The 23182-nt window shown below is 71.9% G+C and overlaps 1 protein-coding gene across 1 annotated transcript in view; it reads left to right on the forward strand.

The window, feature by feature from the left end:
* Window positions 1-3487: 3487 nt before the first annotated feature.
* The window catches only part of LOC104019831 (complement C4-B), an 82631-nt gene continuing 62936 nt past the window's right edge, over window positions 3488-23182 (forward strand). Inside the window, exons 1-14 of the mRNA XM_087734920.1 lie at window positions 3488-3627; window positions 4326-5807; window positions 9229-9421; window positions 11179-11356; window positions 12048-12118; window positions 13405-13493; window positions 14207-14289; window positions 14809-14902; window positions 15517-15601; window positions 16161-16284; window positions 16886-16998; window positions 17101-17271; window positions 18532-18717; window positions 19537-19719. Of these exons, the coding sequence (XP_087591046.1) occupies window positions 4348-5807; window positions 9229-9421; window positions 11179-11356; window positions 12048-12118; window positions 13405-13493; window positions 14207-14289; window positions 14809-14902; window positions 15517-15601; window positions 16161-16284; window positions 16886-16998; window positions 17101-17271; window positions 18532-18717; window positions 19537-19719 (3030 nt within the window). The 5' untranslated portion in view covers window positions 3488-3627; window positions 4326-4347. The remainder of the gene's footprint in view (window positions 3628-4325; window positions 5808-9228; window positions 9422-11178; window positions 11357-12047; window positions 12119-13404; window positions 13494-14206; window positions 14290-14808; window positions 14903-15516; window positions 15602-16160; window positions 16285-16885; window positions 16999-17100; window positions 17272-18531; window positions 18718-19536; window positions 19720-23182) is intronic.

A 23182-nucleotide genomic window follows, 5' to 3' on the forward strand; every position in this document is an offset into this window, starting at 1 on the left:
GTTCCGAGCGCAGGCTGCAGCGGGCCCGCGGCCAAACAGCCAAAAACTCCCTCTCCAGCACACACAGAAGGGGTGGTGGTGGTGGTGGTGGTGGTGGGGGTCAATAACGCAGAAGAACGGACGGCTGCAGCGGCAAGGACCAGCAGGAGGGAGAGAGACTCCTGCAGACTGAAGAGGAAAGACCCGCCACAGCAGGAGAGACGCTGGAGCTGAGCGAGGCAGCCCCGTCCGCTCCCCGTACGCCCACCAGCGCAGCCAGGAAAAAGCGACGGGTGGTGGTAGCCGGCGACTTCTCTTCCGAGAGGTACGGAGGCACCCGCGTGCCGACCTGACGCCCTCTCCAGAGGGGTGTGCTGCTCACCGGGGGCTCGTGTCAGGGCTGTCGCCGAGAGACTACCGAGCCTCCGACAGTCCACCGATTGGTATCCGCTGCCCTGGTTTCACGTGGGCACCAGGGATGCAGCCGGGAGCAGCCGCAGGAGCATCAGGAAGGGTTGCAGAGCCCCAGCAGCGGCGGTCAGGGACTCTGGAGCGCAGGTCGTTTTTTTCATCAGTCCTCGCCGCCAAAGGGAAGGGCTTTGAAAGGGCCGGTCGAACCTGGCAAATCAACAAGCGGTTACAGGCCTGGTGCCACAGCCAGGGCTTCGGCTACTTAGGCTACGGGCTTGGCTTTGAGAGACCTGGGCCGCCGGGGGCTGCCGGGCTCCATCTGCCAGAGAAGGGGCAGAGCGTCTTCGGTCAGCGACTTGCCAAGCTGCCGCGGAGGGCTTTAAAGGCCAGTTGCCAGGGGAGGGGATCCTCAATCCTTCCCACTGCTACCGGTTGGATGCCAGTGCCAGCAACAGATGCCCAGAGCCTGCCGAAGGCCCACAGGTCAGCGGGAGCGCGCCTGAAGAGCAGCACAAGGGAATTCCAGGCAGTGAGTCGGCTTCGTCGGGGGCCCAACTTCAATGCCTGTGTGCAAACGCACGCAGCAGGGGCCATAAACAAGGGGCGCTGGAGGCATGCACGCACCTGCAGGGCTCTGATCTCATGGGCGTCAGGGGGCCGGGGTGGGATGGCTGCTATGGCTGCAGCGTTGGAACGGAAGGGTCCCGGCTCTTTAGGAAGGAGAGGCAGGGGAGATGAGGAGGGGGGGTTGCCCTCTGTCAATGACCAGCTGGAGGGCAGGGAGCTCCGCCGGGGGGTGGATGAGGAGCCCACCCAGAGCTTACGGGTCAGGGTCACAGGCAGGGCAGGGACAGGTGACGGTATGGTGGGGGTCTGCTGCAGGCCACCCCACCAGGAAGACCGAGCGGGTGAGGCCCTCTATAGACAGAGAGGAGCAGCCTCCCGTTCACAAGCCCAGGTCTTCATGGGCGACTCCAACCACCCCGACAGCTGTTGGAGGGACAACGCAGCAGGGCAGAAGCAATCCAGGAGGCTCCTGGAATGCCTCGATGATGACTTCCTTCTCCAAGCATTCGAGGGGCGGCCTCCCCAGTGCCCAGCACAGGGGGACGATCCCTGCCCTGCTCCTGCTGGCCACACCGCTCCTGACACAAGCCAGGGTGCCGTTGGCCCCCTTGGCCACCTGGGCACACTGCTGGCTCGTGTTCAGTGGCTGTCGCCCAGCACCCCCAGGCCCTTTCCCGCCGGGCAGCTCCCAGCCGCTCCTCCCCACGCCTGCAGCGGTGCCTGGGGTCGCCGTGCCCCAAGCGCTGGGTTACCGGTTGGACTCGAAGATCCGAAGGGTCTTTTCCAACCTCAACGCTTCCATGATTCTATGAAACGCCCTCGCCCAAGGACTTGCCAGGAGTTGAGGAGAAGGCCCAGGAGGCCGAGGCTGGGGAGACCCACCGTGAACCCCACGCAGTGTCCAGGAGGAGGCAGAACGAGGGCACCATGCTGACCGTCTCCCTCCTTTCCCAGGAGCGCCCGGGGCTCCCAAAGCCACCTCTCCGCTACCGATGGGGTGCGGGCTCACCCACACCGCAAACCACACAACCCGTCAGCCCGGGCGCCCGACGGGCGTTGAGGGAGGGCGAAGGGAAGAAGGAGGAGAGGGCGGCGAACGCCTGCTTGTCCCGCCAGCGCCTCCAGCGACGCCGCTGCCGCGGCCTCCCCAGAAGGACGCCGCCCGTTCCGCTTCCCCCACTCCATGGTTTTAAGTCAACTTCATGGATTCTGGAAAGCTTGGGATGCCCTGAAGCACAACTAGGAACCATCTTTTTGATCCAAAGGGACAATCCGGGAAGGTCGCATAGGAATCGGAAACCGTTTTGCAGCTGAAGGAGGTGACGGAAGGCGAATCCAACCGCTCGGCGGCGGGGGAAGTCGGCGCCGCGGCCTCCGTACCGGCTGCGCCAGCCACGCCAGCGGCGTTTGTCACGGGCGGCCAGAAGGGCGCAGACAATTCCGAGGAGCGCCATAGTTGTGGAAAAGCACCTCAGGATCTCGGAAAGCCCCCAAATATTTGGTGGCTGGTGGCGGTTGCTTGAGAAGAGATGCCCGAGCTGGGAATAACCGGCAAGGCAGAGAGTCGGCTCCTCCAAGAGTTTCGCTTTGTCCGAAAGCCCGGGGCGTAGGTTTTCCTTGACGGGAGCACGTCGCTGGAAGCCAGAGACGACCAAAGTGCTTCCACTACACCTTCGTTGCTAAAATTGGTCCTTGATTCTCAGAATAACCCAGGAAACATCTGGATTATGACCCAAAAATGCCTTGTTTGGAGCCTTGTCTCTATCCCGGTGGAAAGAAAGAAGAAATGAGAAGAGAAATATCATTTTTATTCTCCCTCAAGCCAACGTGGACTTTCTGAGGCCTGGGAGAGTTCTTGCCAAGATGGCTGAAAGCCTTGGGTTGGATCGCACCCAGCTCCCACCTGGAGACCCAACCTCGAGAGGTTGGAGGGGCAAAAAAACGGCAGCAGAGGGTGAAAATGGCTGACGCGGCCCATTTCCGGTCTTGGGACGCGTTGGCCGGTCAATGGCATTGTGGGAATTTTGGGGGCGACGTGGAAGGGGAAGGTTGGATCCTGCTGCAGGGCATCTCCAGTCTTCGCTCTCTTTGTTTGGACAACGGCATGATGGGAAATGGGGATTCCTTCAGCGGGGTGGGTTATGGAGGGCCACCACTGTCATTGGGTCTTCTTCTCACTTGGGGTCACCCCGTCACGGGGGGGTGTCTGTCGGGGGGAGGTCGTCATGGTTTGAGGGCCAGGACTCAAATGCTGGACAGTTGGGTGGAGGGAAGGACGAGCAGGTGCGGCGGCCATCCCACGTGCAGAAGAAGACCTTCCCCGTCCCCTCCGCACCATCCCAACGTGCTCGCGCCACCGCCACAGCCAGGTGACGGAGGCAACCGCCACCCTCAGGACCTCCTGGAGGGTCTCGCTACGTGGTGGCCACCGCTCCTGTCACTCCCCCCGCCCAGGGGACAAAGGAAGGTCCGGCACCCCTCCCCCACCAGATGTCCCCTTCCTCCCCTGTGGTTTTTCTTGCCTCTTTCCTCTTGCGTGAGCGTTTCCTGCGTGGGGTTGGGTGGAGGGGAAGTGGCATCTAACAGTCACGGCCACCGCAGGTGACGGGGACACCGAGGATCCAGCGGCCAGGCCAGGGGCTCTTGGGAAGGGACACGTGAGCCCCTGAGGTACAGGAGGGAAGGCTGGTGGGGTGGGAGGTCTTGGGGGGCGAGCACCTGCAAGATCTCGGGGGGGGAGGGACTGGGAGGTCTGGAGGGCGACTGGGAGGTCTGGAGGGCAACTGGGAGGTCTGGAGGGCAACTGGGAAGTCTGGAGGGTGACTGGGAGGTCTGGAGGGTGACTGGGAGGTCTGGAGGGCAACTGGAAGATCCGGGTGGACAACTAGGGTGTCTGGGGGTGGAAACTGGGAGGTTTGATGGGGGCAAATGGGTGGTGGGGTGGTCCTCTGGGAGGCAACTGGGAGGTCTGTGTTGCCAACTGGGGGCAACGGGGAGGTTTGATGGGGCCACCGGGTGGTGCGGTGGCCCAGTGGGACGTCCTGGGGGCAACGGGGAGGTCTGGGAGATGCCAAGATGGAGGGGAAGAGCCGAGAGGGTTAAAGGAAGAGGAGGAGACCTCAGGGAGTGGGGAGAAGGAAGGCGGGGAGGTGGGAGAAGGAGAAAGGGAGGGTCCCTGGGGAGGGGGGAGATGGGATGGGGAGGGAGGGCAGGATGGAGGGAGGGATGGATGGGGAGATGGAGGGGTGGCGGAAGGGACGGAGAGATGGGGGGCTCAAGGGACGGAGCACGGGGCGGGCAGACGGGTGGCGGGACGGAGGGAGACCTGCGTTTCCTCTGGAGGATTCTGTGTCCCCCTCTCCCCGCAGCCCCTCCCCACCCACGGCCACCATGTCCTTGTCACCCACCAATGCCTCAGCCTTCTCCAACGCCACGTCCGCCCCCGTCCCCGGCGCGGCGGTGGGGCTGACCCTGCTGGCGGTGGCGGTGGCGCTGGGCCTGCCGGGCAACGCCATGGTCCTCTGGAGCTGCGCCGTCACCCGCCGTCGCGGCGTCCCCGTCCTCCTCATCTTCCACTTGGCCTTGGCCGACGTGGTCACCCTCCTCACCGGTCCCATCTACCTCCGGGCCTTGAGCGTCGGCCAATGGAACATGGGCTTGGCCGTCTGCCGCGGGTGTCACTACCTCTGTGCCGCTGCCATGTACGTCAGCGTCTTCCTCATCGCTCTTCTGGGTCTCCATCGGTGCTTGGCGGTCTCCAGGCCGGCGACGGCGGTGGTGACGGCGAGTGACCGTGCTGGACGGTTGGCCCACGGCGCGGCGGCGGTGACTTGGTCGGTGGCTTTGGTGTTGGCCATCCCATCCATCGTCTTCCGACGGGTGCAGAACGGGCACTGCCAGCGGGTGCACAGCACGGAGGTTTGGTTGGTCATCCACAACCTTCTGGAGACCATCTTGGGTTGGGCTCTACCATTGACCGCCGTAGCCACAGGCTACGGGTTACTGGTCCGCCGGTTACGCCAGACCCGCTTGGGCCGGCGCGGCCGTACCTTCCGGCTGGTGGCCGCCGTGGTGGTGGCCTTCGCCATCGCCTGGGGACCTTACCACCTGGCCAGCTTGTTGGAGGTGGCGGCGGTCCTACAAGGTGGTGGTGGGACTTTGAAGGCGGCCGCCAAGGCCACCCGGCCGCCGGCCACCGCCTTGGCCTTCCTCAGCAGCGCCATGAACCCGCTCCTCTACGCCTGCGCCGGGCGGGGGCTGCGCCGCGGCGCCGGGGGGTCTCTCCTGCCCCGGCTCCTGGAGGTCTCGGCCATCGCTGGCAGCTCCCGAGGGACCACGGCCAAGGGGACCCAGCGGGGGGGGAGGGGAGGGGAGGGGGGACGACGGTGGGGGAGGAAGGGGGGAGGGGAGGGCGTGACGGCGGGGGAGGGTCTGGGGGAGGACGGGCGCGGTGGAGACCCCAACGCAAACCCCTCCCGCTGTTCATCCATCCCCCGCTCCAACCCTCCCCCAGCCACGTCGCCATCCGTCCTTCCGTCCCTCCGGCCATCCCTCCGTCTCCCTTCCCTCCGATACCTCCCTCCCTCCCTCCTCCATCCCTCCTCCATCTCCCTTCCCTCCTCCATCCTTCCTCCCTCCTCCATCCCTCCTCCATCTCCCTTCCCTCCTCCATCCCTCCATCCCACCATATCTCCATCCCTCCCTCCATCTCCCTTCCCTCCATCCCTCCTCCCTCCCTCCTCCATCCCTCCTCCATCCCTCCATCCCACCATATCTCCATCCCTCCTCCATCCCTCCTCCATCCCTCCTCCATCCCTCCCTCTCCCTTCCCTCCATCCCTCCTCCATCCCGCCCTCCCTCCTCCCTCCCTCCATCTCCCTTCCCTCCTCCCTCCCTCCATCCCACCATATCTCCATCCCTCCTCCATCTCCCTTCCCTCCCTCCCACCCTCCATCTCCCTTCCCTCCCTCCCACCCTCCATCTCCCTTCCCTCCTCCCTCCCTCCTCCCTCCTCCATCCCTCCTCCATCTCCCTTCCCTCCTCCCTCCCTCCTCCCTCCTCCATCCCTCCTCCATCCCACCATCCCTCCTCTGTTCCTCCATCCCACCTTATCTCCATCCCACCATCCCTCCTCCATCCCTCCTCCATCTCCCTTCCCTCCTCCCTCCCTCCATCCCACCATATCTCCATCCCTCCCTCCATCTCCCTTCCCTCCATCCCTCCTCCCTCCCTCCTCCATCCCTCCCTCTCCCTTCCCTCCATCCCTCCTCCATCCCGCCCTCCCTCCTCCCTCCCTCCATCTCCCTTCCCTCCTCCCTCCCTCCATCTCCCTTCCCTCCTCCCTCCCTCCATCTCCCTTCCCTCCTCCCTCCCTCCTCCCTCCTCCATCCCTCCTCCATCTCCCTTCCCTCCTCCCTCCCTCCTCCATCCCTCCTCCATCTCCCTTCCCTCCCTCCCACCCTCCATCTCCCTTCCCTCCTCCCTCCCTCCTCCCTCCTCCATCCCTCCTCCATCTCCCTTCCCTCCTCCCTCCCTCCATCTCCCTTCCCTCCTCCATCTCCCTTCCCTCCTCCCTCCCTCCTCCATCCCTCCTCCATCTCCCTTCCCTCCTCCCTCCCTCCCTCCCTCTCCCTTCCCTCCCTCCCTCCCACCCCGTCTCCTCCTGGTGCCCCGCCCCCTCTGTCACCCATCACAGAGGGACCAAGGACAAACACGACCACTTGGGACCCCCGGGGGTCTCCGGCGCGACGGTGTCACCCGCGTCCCTCTGTCCGTCCCCAGAGGGACCCAGGCGTCCGGGCTGGGAAGGGGCAGCGGGGGATGGGCTGGGCCTGGGGGCACGGGGGACCACCACCAGTTTGACGATGGCACCAAACTGGGAGGAGAAGCTGGGGCCCCAGGGGGCCGGGTGGCCACCTGGAGCGGGAAATGGGCCACGAGGAACCTCCCGAGGGCCAACAGGGGGAAGGGCAGCGGTCGCCGCGGGGGCGGGGGCCCAGTGGCACCTGGGGGGGCTGGGGGCACCAACGCCCCCTTCCCGCCTCAGCCCCGCGGGTCAGCTCCTGCCCCCCAGCGCCCCACAACCCCCCACAGCCCCCCCAGCGCCCCACAACCCCCCACAGCCCCCCCAGCGCCCCATAACCCCCCGCTGGGTCCCCAGCGCCCCATAACCCCCCAGCGCCCCATAGCTCCTCACAGACCCCCCAGTGCCCCACAACCCCCCAGCGCCCCACAACCCCCCACAGACCCCCCAGCGCCCCATAACCCCCCGCTGGGTCCCCAGCGCCCCATAACCCCCCAGCGCCCCACAACCCCCCACAGACCCCCCAGTGCCCCACAACCCCCCGCTGGGTCCCCAGCGCCCCATAACCCCCCAGCGCCCCATAGCTCCTCACAGCCCCCCCAGCGCCCCATAACCCCCCGCTGGGTCCCCAGCGCCCCATAACCCCCCAGCGCCCCATAGCTCCTCACAGCCCCCCCAGCGCCCCATAACCCCCCGCTGGGTCCCCAGCGCCCCATAACCCCCCAGCGCCCCATAGCTCCTCACAGCCCCCCAGCGCCCCATAACCCCCCGCTGGGTCCCCAGCGCCCCATAACCCCCGCGGACCCCCCAGCACCCCGTAACACCCCACAGCGCCCCATAGCTCCTCACAGACCCCCCAGTGCCCCACAACCCCCAGCGCCCCACAACCCCCCACAGACCCCCCAGCGCCCCATAACCCCCCAGCGCCCCATAGCTCCTCACAGAGCCCATAGTGCCCCATAACCCCCCACAGCGCCCCATAACCCCCCGCAGCGCCCCATAGCTCCTCACAGGCCCCACAGCGCCCCACAACCCCCCACAGACCCCCCAGCGCCCCATAACCCCCCCAGCGCCCCATAGCTCCTCACAGAGCCCATAGTGCCCCATAACCCCCCACAGCGCCCCACAGCGCCCCATAACCCCCGCAGCGCCCCACAGACCCCATAACCCCCCACAGCCCCCCCAGCGCCCCGTAACCCCCCCAGCCCCCATGGGCCCCCCTTTGCCCCACATCTCCGAGTCCCCCTGCCCCATAGCCCCCCTCCCCCCCCCCCCGCCATTTCCCCGCAGCCACGTGTCCCCCCCCCCCCGGGGGTCGACGCCCGTGGGGCCGCGTTAATGATTGACCCCCACCGCGCTCACCCCCGCCGCGGCCCCGCTGCCCCACAGCCCCGCTGCCATGGGGCCGCCGCAGGCGCTGGGCCTCCTCGGCTGCCTCCTCCTCCTGCCTGTGCTGGGGGGCAGCCCCCAGGACCCCGAGTAGGGGCTGGGGGGGGCTGGGGGGGCTGGGGGGCAGCTGTGGGGCTGGGGGGGGCTATGGGGCTGGGGGGGCTGGGGGGCAGCTGTGGGGCTGGGGGGGCTATGGGGCTGGGGGGGCTGTGGGGCAGCTGTGGGGCTGGGGGGGCTATGGGGCAGCTGTGGGGCTGGGGGGGCTATGGGGCTGGGGGGCTATGGGGCAGCTGTGGGGCTGGGGGGGCTATGGGGCTGGGGGGGCTATGGGGCAGCTGTGGGGCTGGGGGGGCTATGGGGCTGGGGGGCTATGGGGCAGCTGTGGGGCTGGGGGGGCTATGGGGCTGGGTGTGCCTGTGGAGCAGCTGTGGGGCTGGGGGGCTCTGGGGCAGCTGTGGGGCTGGGGGGGCTATGGGGCTGGGGGGCTATGGGGCAGCTGTGGGGCTGGGGGGCTGGGGGGCTCTAGGGCAGCTGTGGGGCTGGGGGGTGGGCTATGGGGCTGGGGGGGCTATGGGGCATCTGTGGGGCTGGGGGGCTATGGGGCTGGGGGGCTGGGGGGCAGCTGTGGGGCTGGGGGGGCTATGGGGCTGGGGGGGCTATGGGGCAGCTGTGGGGCTGGGGGGGCTATGGGGCTGTGGGGGCTGTGGGGCAGCTGTGGGGCTGGGGGGGCTATGGGGCAGCTGTGGGGCTGGGGGGCTGTGGGGCTCTAGGGCAGCTGTGGGGCTGGGGGGGCTATGGGGCTGGGGGGGCTATGGGGCAGCTGTGGGGCTGGGGGGGCTATGGGGCTGGGGGGCTGTGGGGCAGCTGTGGGGCTGGGGGGCTATGGGGCTCTAGGGCAGCTGTGGGGCTGGGGGGGTGGGCTATGGGGCTGGGGGGGCTGTGGGGCAGCTGTGGGGCTGGGGGTATCAGGGCGTACGGGGGGCACCGGTGAGGTCGGGGACGCCCCGGGCTGGGGGGATCTGTGGGGCAGGCGTGGGGCAGGCGTGGGGCAGGCGTGGGTCAGGCCGTCTCTCCCCCAGGCTGGTGCTGGTGGCCCCTCGGCTCGTGGCCCTGGGGACCCCCGTGGGGCTGCTGGTGGCGGCCATGGGGCCGGTGACGGGGACGGTGACGGCGTGGCCCGGGGAGGGCGGCCGTGGGGCAGGGCCCTGCGCCCCCCCGCTGCCCTTCGACCTGGGGGCCCACAACGGCTTCAACCAGATCCTGACCCTGGAGGTGGGGGGACCTGGGGGGCAGGGGGGGCGCGGGGGCCTGGGGGCCCGGGGCCGTCGCCATGGGGCTGGGGGTGCCATGGGGGTTGTTGGGGGGCCCGGGCCCCTCGCCAGGGGGCAGGGGGTGCCAGGGGGGTGGTTGGGGGGCACGGGGCCGTCGCCATGGGGCTGGGGGTGCCATGGGGGTTGTTGGGGGGCACAGGGCCGTCGCCATGGGGCTGGGGGTGCCATGGGGGTTGTTGGGGGGCACGGGGCCGTCGCCATGGGGCAGGGGGTGCCATGGGGGTTGTTGGGGGGCCCGGGGCCGTCGCCATGGGGCTGGGGGTGCCATGGGGGTTGTTGGGGGGCACGGGGCCGTCGCCATGGGGCTGGGGGTGCCATGGGGGTTGTTGGGGGTTCGGGGCCGTCGCCATGGGGCTGGGGGTGCCATGGGGGTTGTTGGGGGGCACGGGGCCGTCGCCATGGGGCTGGGGGTGCCATGGGGGTTGTTGGGGGGCACGGGGCCGTCGCCATGGGGCTGGGGGTGCCATGGGGGGTTGTTGGGGGGCCCGGGGCCGTCGCCATGGGGCAGGGGGTGCCATGGGGGGTTGTTGGGGGGCCCGGGGCCGTCGCCATGGGGCAGGGGGTGCCATGGGGGGTTGTTGGGGGGCACAGGGCCGTCGCCATGGGGCTGGGGGTGCCATGGGGGTTGTTGGGGGGCACAGGGCCGTCGCCATGGGGCTGGGGGTGTCATGGGGGTTGTTGGGGGTTCGGGGCCGTCGCCATGGGGCTGGGGGTGCCATGGGGGTTGTTGGGGGGCCCGGGGCCGTCGCCATGGGGCAGGGGGTGCCATGGGGGTTGTTGGGGGGCACAGGGCCGTCGCCATGGGGCTGGGGGTGCCATGGGGGTTGTTGGGGGGCCCGGGGCCGTCGCCATGGGGCAGGGGGTGCCATGGGGGTTGTTGGGGGGCACGGGGCCGTCGCCATGGGGCAGGGGGTGCCATGGGGGTTGTTGGGGGGCACAGGGCCGTCGCCATGGGGCTGGGGGTGCCATGGGGGTTGTTGGGGGTTGGGGGCCGTCGCCATGGGGCTGGGGGTGCCATGGGGGTTGTTGGGGGGCACGGGGCCGTCGCCATGGGGCTGGGGGTGCCATGGGGGGTTGTTGGGGGGCACAGGGCCGTCGCCATGGGGCAGGGGGTGCCATGGGGGTTGTTGGGGGCCCGGGGCCGTCGCCATGGGGCTGGGGGTGCCATGGGGGGTTGTTGGGGGGCCCGGGGCCGTCGCCATGGGGCTGGGGGTGCCATGGGGGTTGTTGGGGGTTCGGGGCCGTCGCCATGGGGCAGGGGGTGCCATGGGGGTTGTTGGGGGTTCGGGGCCGTCGCCATGGGGCTGGGGGTGCCATGGGGGGTTGTTGGGGGGCACAGGGCCGTCGCCATGGGGCAGGGGGTGCCATGGGGGTTGTTGGGGGGCACAGGGCCGTCGCCATGGGGCTGGGGGTGCCATGGGGGTTGTTGGGGGTTCGGGGCCGTCGCCATGGGGCAGGGGGTGCCATGGGGGTTGTTGGGGGTTCGGGGCCGTCGCCATGGGGCTGGGGGTGCCATGGGGGGTTGTTGGGGGGCACAGGGCCGTCGCCATGGGGCAGGGGGTGCCATGGGGGTTGTTGGGGGGCACAGGGCCGTCGCCATGGGGCAGGGGGTGCCATGGGGGTTGTTGGGGGGCCCGGGGCCGTCGCCATGGGGCAGGGGCTGCAGGCCCCCGCGCCCCCCTGACCCCCGCCGCCCAGGTGCCCCCGGCGCAGGCCGAGCGCTGTGGGGCGCTGGGGGCCGCCGTGGGGCAGACGCTGGTGCTGGAGGCCCGCAGCCCCCCCCTGCCCCCCCGGCGGCTGCGCGTGGGGGTGGGGGCGCCCCGGGGGCTGCTGCTGCTGCAGACGGACAAACCCCTCTACGCCCCCCGCCAGACCGGTGCGGCCCCTCCCCCTCCCCCCGGGCCCCCCAACCCCCCCCCCAAATCCCCCCCCACCCCCCAACCCCCCATCCCCCCCATCCCCCAAATCGCCCCCGAGTTGCCCCCAATCCCCCCCATCCCCCCACCCCCCGCCCCCCACAGAGCCCCCGCCCCCATACATTGCCCCGCCCCCATATTGCACCCCGCCCCCCAGACATCGCCCCGCCCTCATACATTGCCCCGCCCCCCATATTGCACCCCGCCCCCCATAGATCCCCCACCTCCATACATTGCCCCGCCCCCCATATTGCACCCCGCCCCCACACATTGCCCCGCCCCCCATAGAGCCCCCCGGCCTCCATACATTGCTCCTCCCCCCATAGATCCCCCCGCCCCCATACATTGCCCCGCCCCCCATATTGCACCCCGCCCCCATAGATCCCCCCGCCCTCATACATTGCCCCGCCCCCATATTGCACCCCGCCCCCCCACAGAGCCCCCGCCCCCATACATTGCCCCGCCCCCATATTGCACCCCGCCCCATACATTGCCCCGCCCCCATAGAGCCCCCGCCCCCCATACATTGCCCCGCCCCCCATACCTTGCCCCGCCCCCCACAGAGCCCCCCGCCCCCCATGCGCCCCGCCCCCCACAGGGCCCCCGCCGCCCCCTGTCTGGCCCCGCCCCCATGGGCCCCTCCCCCCCCAGTGCGCTTCCGCGTCTTCTCCCTGGACCCCGACCTGCGGCCGAACCCCGAACCCGTCCTGGTCACCATCACGGTGCGGGGCCGGGGGCGGGGCCGGGGGCGGGGCCGGGGCGGGGCTACGGGGCGGGGCTGTGGGGCTGGGAGGGTCCTGTGGGGCTGGGGCGTCCCTATGGGGCGGGGCTATGGGGCGGGGCTATGGGGCGGGGAGGGTCCTGTGGGGCTGGGACAGCCCTATGGGGCGGGGCTATGGGGTGGGGAGGGTCCTGTGGGGCTGGGACAGCCCTATGGGGCGGGGCTATGGGGCTGGGGCTGTGGGGAGAGCCCCATGGGGCTGGGGCAATTCTATGGGGCTGAGGTTATGGGGTAGCTCTGTCGGGTTGGGCCTATGGGGCTGGGGTCACCTATGGGGCAGCCTTATGGGGCTGGGGCTATGGGGCAGCCCTATGGGGCTGGGGTCACCTATGGGGCAGCCCTATGGGGCTGGGGTGACCTATGAGGTGACCCTACGGGGCCGGGGTTATGGGGCGGCCCTATGGGGCTGGGGCGTCCCTATGGGGCAGCCCTATGTGACTGGGGCTGTGGGGCGGCCCTATGGGGCTGGGGTTATGGGGCGGCCCTATGGGGCTGGGGCTGGGGGGCTGGGGTTAGGGGGCGGCCCTGGGGGGGGGGGGTTAGGGGGCGGGGGTTATGGGGCAGCTCTATGGGGCTGGGGTTATGGGGCTGGGGTTATGGGGCAGCTCTGTGGGGCTGGGGTTATGGGGTGGCCCTATGGGGCTGGGGTTATGGGGCTGGGGCTACGGGGCAGCTCTATGGGGCTGGGGTTATGGGGCTGGGGTTATGGGGCGGCCCTATGGGGCTGGGGTTATGGGGCTGGGGCTATGGGGCAGCTCTGTGGGGCTGGGGTTATGGGGCGGCCCTATGGGGCTGGGGCTGTGGGGCAGCTCTATGGGGCTGGGGTTATGGGGCTGGGGCTATGGGGCAGCTCTGTGGGGCTGGGGTTATGGGGCTGGGGCTATGGGGCAGCTCTGTGGGGCTGGGGTTATGGGGCGGCCCTATGGGGCTGGGGCTGTGGGGCAGCTCTATGGGGCTGGGGTTATGGGGCTGGGGCTATGGGGCAGCTCTGTGGGGCTGGGGTTATGGGGCTGGGGTTATGGGGCAGCTCTATGGGGCTGGGGTTATGGGGCTGGGGCTATGGGGCAGCTCTGTGGGGCTGGGGTTATGGGGCAGCTCTATGGGGCTGGGGTTATGGGGCTGGGGCTATGGGGCAGCTCTGTGGGGCTGGGCCGAGCGCCCCGGGGCCGGGCGGGGGCTTCCCGCCGTGGGTCAGGGCCCCACGTCACCCCCTGCCCCCGCTCCCAGAACCCCCTGGGGGCGCGGGTGCGGGAGGGGCAGCGGGTGCCCCTGGGGACGGTGCTGAGCGACCGGATGGTGCTGCCCGACATCGCCCCGTGAGTGGGGGCTACGGGGGCTACGGGGGCTACGGGGGGGCTACGGGGGGGCTACGGGGCAGTGGTGGGTGCTATGGGTGCTGTGGGTGCTGTGGGGCAGTGATGGGTGCTATGGGGCAGTGATGGGTGCTATGGGGCGGGTGCTGTGGGGCGGGTGCTATGGGGCAGTGGTGGGTGCTATGGGGCCCTATGGGTGCTATGGGTGCTGTGGGGCAGTGGTGGGTGCTGTGGGGCGCTATGGGTGCTGTGGGGCGGGTGCTGTGGGGCAGTGGTGGGTGCTGTGGGGCGCTATGGGTGCTATGGGTGCTGTGGGGCAGTGGTGGGTGCTGTGGGGCGCTATGGGTGCTATGGGGCGGGTGCTGTGGGGCAGTGGTGGGTGCTGTGGGTGCTGTGGGGCGGGTGCTGTGGGTGCTGTGGGGCAGTGGTGGGTGCTGTGGGGCACTATGGGTGCTGTGGGGCGGGTGCTATGGGTGCTGTGGGGCAGTGGTGGGTGCTGTGGGTGCTGTGGGGCGGGTGCTATGGGTGCTGTGGGGCAGTGGTGGGTGCTGTGGGTGCTGTGGGGCGGGTGCTATGGGTGCTGTGGGGCAGTGGTGGGTGCTGTGGGTGCTGTGGGGCGCTATGGGTGCTATGGGTGCTGTGGGGCAGTGGTGGGTGCTGTGGGGCGCTATGGGTGCTATGGGGCGGTGACGGGCGCCGGGGGGCGGGGCCCGCAGGCCGGGGACCTGGCGGCTGCAGGCCCAGTTGGTCGCCAGCCCCCGCACCCGGGGCTCCGCCACCTTCGAAGTGCGGCCCTACGGTAGGGGGAGGGGCGGGGGGCGGGGGGCGGGAGGGACGAGGCCCCGCCCCCTCTGACACCACACCCCTCTGATGCCACGCCCGCCCCCCGCGACGCCCAACCCCACGGCGCCCTGCCCCCTCTGATGCCACGCCCCCACGACACCCCTATTCCCCGCCCCACCCCTTCTTGCCCCGCCCCTCTGACGCCCCGCCCCCATGACACCCCGATGTCCCGCCCCACGACGCACCACCCCTCTCGCCCCGCCCCCCCAGGCCCCGCCCCCGAGTCTCCACCCCTCTGACTCCCCGCCCACTCACGCCCCGCCCCTCTGATGCCCCGCCCTTTCTGAAGCCCCACGCCCCTTCTTGCCGCGCCCCCGATGTCCCGCCCCCGCGACGCCCCGCCCCGATGCCCCGCCCACGAGCCCCCGCCCCCCGAGCCCCCGCCCCCGAAGTCCCGCCCCGAGGCCCTCCGAGGCCCCGCCTCCCCCGAGGCCCCGCCTCCCCGAGGCCCCGCCCCTGAGCCCCGCCCCCCCAGCGCTGCCCGGGTTCTGGGTGCGGGCGACCCCCGACCGCCGCTTCCTGCTGCTGCCCGGCCCCGGCCCCGCCCTGCGCCTGCGCCTCAGCGTCCGGTACCGCCCCGCCCCCGCCCCGCCCCCCGGCCCCGCCCCCCAACCCCCAAATTCCCGACATCCCCCGGGACCCCCCAAATCCGATGGGACCCCCCAACCCCCCCGGGCCCCCCCATCCCCCCATCCCTGCTGGGACCCCCCCAAAATCCACTGGGACCCCATCCCCCACCCCCCGGGACCCCCCAAATCCGATGGGACCCCCCAACCCCCCCGGGCCCTCCCCCCCCCGGGACCCCCCATCCCTGCTGGGACCCCCCCAAAATCCACTGGGACCCCATCCCCCACCCCCCGGGACCCCCCCAAATCCGATGGGAGCCCCCCCATTCCCCCCCCCCGCGACCCCCCAACCCCCGTACCCCACCCCCCCGAGCCCCTCCGGGCCCCCCAAAACGCCCCCGGGAGGGACCCCCCCCCCCGTAACCCCCCCCCTTTGGGGTACCCCCCCCCCCATTGACCCTTGAGGGGGGGGGCCCGACTTTGGGGGGGCCCCCCCCCCCCCGATTTGGGCCCCCCTCGCGGTTTGGGGACACCCCCCCCCCCGATGCGGGGGCCCCCCCCGGGTTGGGGCCCCCCCGATTGGGCCCCCCCGGTGCGGCCCCCCCAGGCACCACGAGGGCGCGGCGGTGGGGGGGGCCAGGCCCAGCTGCGGGTGCGGCTGCGGGGGGCCCCTTCCTGCGGGGGCTGGAGCAGCGCGGGAAGGTGAGACCCCCCTCCCCCCCCCCCGGCACCCCGAAACCTGGGGCACCCCCACCCCCCCCCAGGGCACCCCCACCCCCCAGGGCCCCCAGAACCCGAATTTGGGCACCCCCACCCCCCCGGGCGCCCCCCCCCCTTTAGGGCACCCCCCCCCCCCCCAGGGCCCCCCAGAACCTGGGGCACCCCCACCCCCCCCAGGGCACCCCCACCCCCCCCAGGGCCCCCCAGAAACCGAATTTGGGCACCCCCACCCCCCCAGGGCACCCCCACCCCCCCGGGCGCCCCCCCCTTTAGGGCACCCCACCCCCCCCAGGGCCCCCAGAACCCGAATTTGGGCACCCCCACCCCCCCCGGGCGCCCCCCCCCCCCCCTTTAGGGCACCCCCCCCCCCCCCCAGGGCCCCCAGAACCTGGGGCACCCCCACCCCCCCCCCTTTGGGCCCCCCGAACCCCAAATTTGGGCCCCCCCCACCCCCGGAGCCCCTCCCCCCCCCCGCCCCCGAAGGCTCCGCTGACCCCGCCCCCCCCTTTGCCCCCTCCCCCCCGGCCCCGCCCCCTTGCAGGTGACGGAAGGGGAGGCGGAGTTCAACGTCACGCTGGAGTCTGTCGTCGGCGCCCTGGGCGTGGCCGCGCACGAGCTGCAGGGGGAGGAGCTGCGCCTCTGCGTCACCGTCGTCAATGACGAGGGTAGGGGGCGGGGCGAAGGGCGGGGCCGGGCAGGGAGGGCCGGACCTGAGCGAGTGGGGGCGAGGCCAGGGCAGGGGCAGGGGCGGGGCTCAGGGCTGGAGGGGGCGTGGCCGGGGCAGAGGTGGGCGGATCTGGAGTGTGGGCGGGGCCAGTGCGGGGGGGCGGAGCCCGGGTGGAGGGGGCCGGGGCTGGGGTGGGTGGGGCTGGGTGTGGGGGCGGGGGCTGGTGGGGGTGGGCGGGGCTTATTGTAGGGACGGGGCTTGGATGAGGTGGGCGGGGCCGGGTGGGGGGCGGGGCTGGGATGAGGTGGGCGAGGCTGGGTGGGGGGCAGGGCTGGGTGGGGGGCGGGGCTGGGGTGTGGTGTGGTGGGAGGGGCCGGATGTGAGGGGCGGGGTTTCATCCATACGGGCTGGTGGGGGGGGCGTGGCCAGCGGAGGGGCGTGGCCTGGCGCGGTGTTGGAGGGGCCAAGGTCTGGGCAGGACGGGGGGGGGGAGGGGATCCTGGAAGGGGCGTGGCCGGTCGCTATAGCCCCGCCCCGTTGGCGGGGGGGCGTGTCCCGGCGTGGCCCCGCCCCCTCCTGAGGCCGGTGGGCGTGCCCAGGAGGGGAGGCGGTGCAGCAGGAGGTGGGGGTGGGGCTGGTGGCCTCCCCCTGGACCCTGGACCTGAGCCCCACCCCCCGCTTCTTCGTCCCGGGGGCGCCCTTCCCCCTCCTGGTGAGCGGGGGGGGGCGGGGCCGGGGCTGGGCGTGGCCCCCGAGGGGGCGTGGCCCGGGGCGTGGCCCGGCCCCGGTGCCAGCGTGTCCCCTCCCCCCGCAGGGCCGGGTGCTGGCGGCCGGGGGGGCCCCGGCGGCGGGGGTGGAGGTGCGGGTGGGGGTGGGGGTGACGGGGGCCGCCCCGCCCCCCCCCCTGCACCTGCGCGCGGACCCCGGGGGGGGCCTCGCCCTCCCCATCAACGTCCCCGGGGGGGCCCGGGCGCTGGGCCTGAGCGTGAGCGGGGGCGGGGGACGGGGGGGATGGGGCGACATGGGGGTGGGGGGTGGGGGGACATGGGGGGATGGGGGGATGGGGGGTGGGGGGGCATGGGGGGATGGGGAGGATGGGGGGACATGGGGGGCTGGGGGACGGGGGGGACATGGGGGGATGGGGGGGTGGGGGGACATGGGGGGATGGGGGGTGGGGGTACATGGGGGGATGGGGAGGATGGGGGGACATGGGGGGCTGGGGGACGGGGGGACATGGGGGGATGGGGGGTGGGGGTACATGGGGGGATGGGGGGGATGGGGGGACATGGAGGGCCGTGGCGGGCCGGGGGGGACATGGGGCACTATGGGGTGCTATAGGGTGCTATAGGGTGCCATAGGGCGCTATGGGTGCCATGGGGTGCCATAGGGCGCTATGGGGTGCTATAGGGCGCTATGGGGTGCTATAGGGCACTGTGGGTGCCATAGGGCGCCATAGGGCGCTATGGGTGCCATGGGGTGCCATAGGGCGCCATAGGGTGCTATGGGGTGCCATAGGGTGCCATGGGGTGCTATGGGGTGCCATGGGGTGCCATGGGGTGCCATAGGGTGCCATAGGGTGATATGGGGCGCCATGGGGTGCCATAGGGTGCCATGGGGTGCTATGGGGTGCCATGGGGTGCCATGGGGTGCCATAGGGTGCCATAGGGTGCTATGGGGCGCCATGGGGTGCCGTAGGGCGCTATGGGGTGCCATGGGGTGCCATGGGGCGCCATGGGGTGCCATAGGGTGCTATGGGGTGCCATGGGGTGCCATGGGGTGCCATAGGGTGCTATGGGTGCCATAGGGCGCCATGGGGTGCTATGGGTGCCATAGGGTGCTATGGGGTGCCATGGGGTGCCATGGGGTGCCATAGGGCGCTATGAGTGCCATAGGGTGCCATAGGGCGCTATGGGGTGCCATGGGGTGCCATGGGGTGCCATAGGGTGCTATGGGTGCCATAGGGCGCCATAGGGTGCTATGGGGTGCCATAGGGCGCTATGGGGTGCCATGGGGTGCCATAGGGTGCTATGGGTGCCATAGGGCGCCATAGGGTGCTATGGGGCGCCATAGGGTGCCATGGGGTGCTATGGGGCGCCATGGGGTGCCATGGGGCGCCATGGGGTGCCATAGGGTGCTATGGGGTGCCATGGGGTGCCATAGGGTGCTATGGGGTGCCATAGGGCGCTATGGGGTGCCATGGGGTGCCATAGGGTGCCATAGGGCGCTATGGGTGCCCCGGGTGCAGGTGGAGGCGGGGGCCCCGGGGCTCCCCCCCGCGCGGGCGCAGGTGACGGCGACGCCGGTGGCCGCGGTCTCGGGGCGCTTCCTGCTGCTGGGGGGCCCGGGGGGGCCCCTGCGCCCCGGGGAGCTGCTGCGGCTCCAGCTGCGCGACGTGGGGCCCCCCCCGGCCCCCCGCGTCTACCACCTCCTGGTGAGACCCCCGCACCCATGGGACCCCCTGGGACACCCCCCCCCCCATCCCCAGGCCCCCTTGGGACCCCCCTGGGACCCTCCTCTGGCACCCATGGGACCCCCTGCGACCCCCAGGGACCCCTGGCCCCCCACTCTGACACCCATGGGACCCCATAGGGCCCCCCTCAAACCCCCCCTGGGCCCCCCTGGCCCCCCCCTGGGACCCCCCCAGGACCCCCCCCCACATTCCCAGGACCCCCTAGGACCCCCTGGGACCCCCCCTGACACCCATGGGACCCCCAGGATCCCCTGGGACCCCCCCCGACACCCATAGGACCCTCCGGGATCCCCGGGACCCGCCTGGGACCCCCCGACACCCCTGGGACCCCCCAGGACCCCTCTGACACCCATGGGACCCCTGGGACCCCCCCCCGGGACCCCCGGGACCCCCAGGACCCATGGGACCCCCCTCCGACACCCATGGGACCCCCCAGGACCCCCCCGACACCCATGGGACCCCCCGGGACCCCCCCCGACACCCATGGAAGCCCCCAGGAACCCCCGGGACCCCCAGGACCCCTGGGACCCCCCCCAACACCCATGGGACCCCCGGGACCCCCTCCGACACCCATGGGACCCCCCGGGACCCCCCCGGGAGCCCCGGACCCATGGGACCCCCCCTCCGACACCCATGGGACCCCCCGGGACCCCCGCGTGCCCGTTGCGTGCCGCACGTCCCGTGTTTCGCGTCCCGCGCCGCGCCCTGCGTGCGCGTGGCATCGGCTGCGCGTCGCGCGTGGCGTGTCACATGTCACGTGTCGCGCGTGGCGCGTGGCAGGCGGTGGCGCGGGGGCGGCTGGTGGCGGCGCAGGGGGTGCAGCGGGGGACGGTGACGGAGGTGACGCTGCCGGTGACGCCGGCCATGGCCCCGCGGCTCCGCTTGGTCGCCTTCTTCCAGGCCGAGGGGCGGCTGGTGGCCGCCAGCTGGGCGGTGCCCGTGCTGGTCACCTGCCACAGCCAGGTACGGGGCACTGGGGGCACTGGGAGGGACTGGGAGGGACTGGGGGGTGCCCGTGCTGGTCACCTGCCACAGCCAGGTACGGGGCGCTGGGGGCACTGGGGGCACTGGGCAGGCTGGGAGCACTGGGAGCACTTGGCAGACTGGGGGCACTGGGAGCACTGAGGGCACTGGGGTCCCTGGGAGCACTGGGGTCACTGGGGGTACTGGGGGCACTGGGATCCCCGGGATCACTGGGTGCACTGGGAGCGCTGGGAGTGCTGGGAACACTGTGGGCACTGGGAGGACTGAGGGCACTGGGCAGACTGGGATCCCTGGGAGCACTGGGGGTACTGGGGGAGCACTGGGGTCCCTGAGGGCATTGGGCGCACTGGGAACACTGGTGGCACTGGGGGCCCTGGGGTCCCTGAGGCCACTGGGGGCACTGGTACAGCAGGCAGACTGGGGGCACTGGGAGCACTTGGCAGACTGGGGGCACTGGGAGCACTGAGGGCACTGGGGGCACTGGGGGTACTGGGGGCACTGGGATCCCCGGGATCACTGGGTGCACTGGGAGCGCTGGGAGTGCTGGGAACACTGTGGGCACTGGGCAGACTGGGATCCCTGGGAGCACTGGGGGTACTGGGGGAGCACTGGGGTCCCTGAGGGCATTGGGCGCACTGGGAACACTGGGGTCCCTGGGGTCCCTGAGGCCACTGGGGGCACTGGCGCAGCAGGCAGACTGGGGGCACTGGGGGCCCTGGGGTCCGTGGGGGCCCTGGGAGCACTGGGGTCACTGGGGGCCCTGGGGCAGTGGGCAGACTGGGGGCACTGGGGTCCCTGGGGGCACTGGTGGCACTGGGGTCCCTGGGAACACTGGGGTCCCTGGGAGCACTGGGGGCACTGGGGGCCCTCAGAGCACTGGGGGCACTGGTGGCACTGGGGTCTCTGGGAGCACTGGGGGCCCTGGGAGCACTGGGGGCACTGGTGGCACTGGGGGCCCTGGGGCAGTGGGCAGACTGGGGTCCCTGGGAGCACTGGGGTCCCTGGGAGCATTGGTGGCACTGGGAGCACTGGGGGCCCTGGGAGCACTGGGGGCACTGGGGGCCCTGGGAGCACTGGGGGCACTGGGGGCCCTGGGGCAGTGGGCAGACTGGGGTCCCTGGGAGCACTGGGGTCCCTGGGAGCACTGGGGGCACTGGGGGCCCTCAGAGCACTGGGGGCACTGGTGGCACTGGGGTCCCTGGGAGCACTGGGGGCACTGGTGGCACTGGGGTCCCTGGGGTCCCTGAGGCCACTGGGGGCACTGGCGCAGCAGGCAGACTGGGGGCACTGGGGGCCCTGGGGTCACTGGGGGCCCTGGGGCAGTGGGCAGACTGGGGGCACTGGGGTCCCTGGGAGCACTGGGGTCCATGGGGTCCCTGGGGGCACTGGTGGCACTGGGGTCCCTGGGAACACTGGGGGCCCTGGGGCAGTGGGCAGACTGGGGTCCCTGGGAGCACTGGGGGCACTGGGGGCCCTGGGAGCACTGGGGGCACTGGTGGCACTGGGGTCCCTGGGAGCACTGGGGGCCCTGGGGCAGTGGGCAGACTGGGGTCCCTGGGAGCACTGGGGTCCCTGGGAGCACTGGGGGCACTGGGGGCCCTGGGAACACTGGGGTCCCTGGGAGCACTGGGGGCACTGGGGGCCCTGGGAGCACTGGGGGCACTGGTGGCACTGAGGTCCCTGAGGCCACTGGGGGCACTGGCACAGCAGGCAGACTGGGGGCACTGGGGGCCCTGGGGTCCGTGGGGGCCCTGGGGCAGTGGGCAGACTGGGGGCACTGGGGTCCCTGGGAGCACTGGGGTCCATGGGGTCCCTGGGGGCACTGGTGGCACTGGGGTCCCTGGGAACACTGGGGGCCCTGGGGCAGTGGGCAGACTGGGGTCCCTGGGAGCACTGGGGGCCCTGGGAGCACTGGGGGCACTGGTGGCACTGGGGTCCCTGGGAGCACTGGGGGCCCTGGGGCAGTGGGCAGACTGGGGGCCCTGGGAGCACTGGGGTCCCTGGGAGCACTGGGGGCACTGGGGGCCCTGGGAACACTGGGGTCCCTGGGAGCACTGGGGGCACTGGGGGCCCTCAGAGCACTGGGGGCACTGGTGGCACTAGGGTCCCTGGGAGCACTGGGGGCACTGGTGGCACTGGGGTCCCTGGGGTCCCTGAGGTCACTGGGGGCACTGGCGCAGCAGGCAGACTGGGGGCACTGGGGGCCCTGGGGTCCGTGGGGGCCCTGGGGCAGTGGGCAGACTGGGGGCACTGGGAGCACTGGGGTCCCTGGGGTCCATGGGGTCCCTGGGGGCACTGGTGGCACTGGGGTCCCTGGGAACACTGGGGGCCCTGGGGCAGTGGGCAGACTGGGGTCCCTGGGAGCACTGGGGGCCCTGGGAGCACTGGGGGCACTGGGGGCCCTGGGGCATTGGGCAGACTGGGGTCCCTGGGAGCACTGGGGTCCCTGGGAGCACTGGGGGCACTGGGGGCCCTGGGAGCACTGGGGGCACTGGTGGCACTGGGGTCCCTGGGAGCACTGGGGGCACTGGTGGCACTGGGGTCCCTGGGGTCCCTGAGGTCACTGGGGGCACTGGCGCAGCAGGCAGACTGGGGGCACTGGGGGCCCTGGGGTCCGTGGGGGCCCTGGGGCAGTGGGCAGACTGGGGGCACTGGGGTCCATGGGGTCCCTGGGGGCACTGGTGGCACTGGGGTCCCTGGGAACACTGGGGGCCCTGGGGCAGTGGGCAGACTGGGGTCCCTGGGAGCACTGGGGGCACTGGGGGCCCTGGGAACACTGGGGGCACTGGTGGCACTGGGGTCCCTGGGAGCACTGGGGGCCCTGGGGCAGTGGGCAGACTGGGGTCCCTGGGAGCACTGGGGTCCCTGGGAGCACTGGGGGCACTGGGGGCCCTGGGAACACTGGGGTCCCTGGGAGCACTGGGGGCACTGGGGGCCCTCAGAGCACTGGGGGCACTGGTGGCACTGAGGTCCCTGAGGCCACTGGGGGCACTGGCACAGCAGGCAGACTGGGGGCACTGGGGGCCCTGGGGTCCGTGGGGGCCCTGGGGCAGTGGGCAGACTGGGGTCCCTGGGAGCACTGGGGTCCCTGGGAGCACTGGGGGCACTGGGGGCCCTGGGAGCACTGGGGGCACTGGTGGCACTGGGGTCCCTGGGAGCACTGGGGGCACTGGTGGCACTGGGGTCCCTGGGGTCCCTGAGGTCACTGGGGGCACTGGCGCAGCAGGCAGACTGGGGGCACTGGGGGCCCTGGGGTCCGTGGGGGCCCTGGGGCAGTGGGCAGACTGGGGGCACTGGGGTCCATGGGGTCCCTGGGGGCACTGGTGGCACTGGGGTCCCTGGGAACACTGGGGGCCCTGGGGCAGTGGGCAGACTGGGGTCCCTGGGAGCACTGGGGGCACTGGGGGCCCTGGGAACACTGGGGGCACTGGTGGCACTGGGG

The sequence above is a fragment of the Nipponia nippon genome, unplaced genomic scaffold (assembly GCF_047370975.1).
Source record: "Nipponia nippon isolate SJK-2023a ecotype South Korea unplaced genomic scaffold, ASM4737097v1 scaffold_50, whole genome shotgun sequence".
In the NCBI taxonomy this organism is placed as follows: domain Eukaryota; kingdom Metazoa; phylum Chordata; class Aves; order Pelecaniformes; family Threskiornithidae; genus Nipponia; species Nipponia nippon.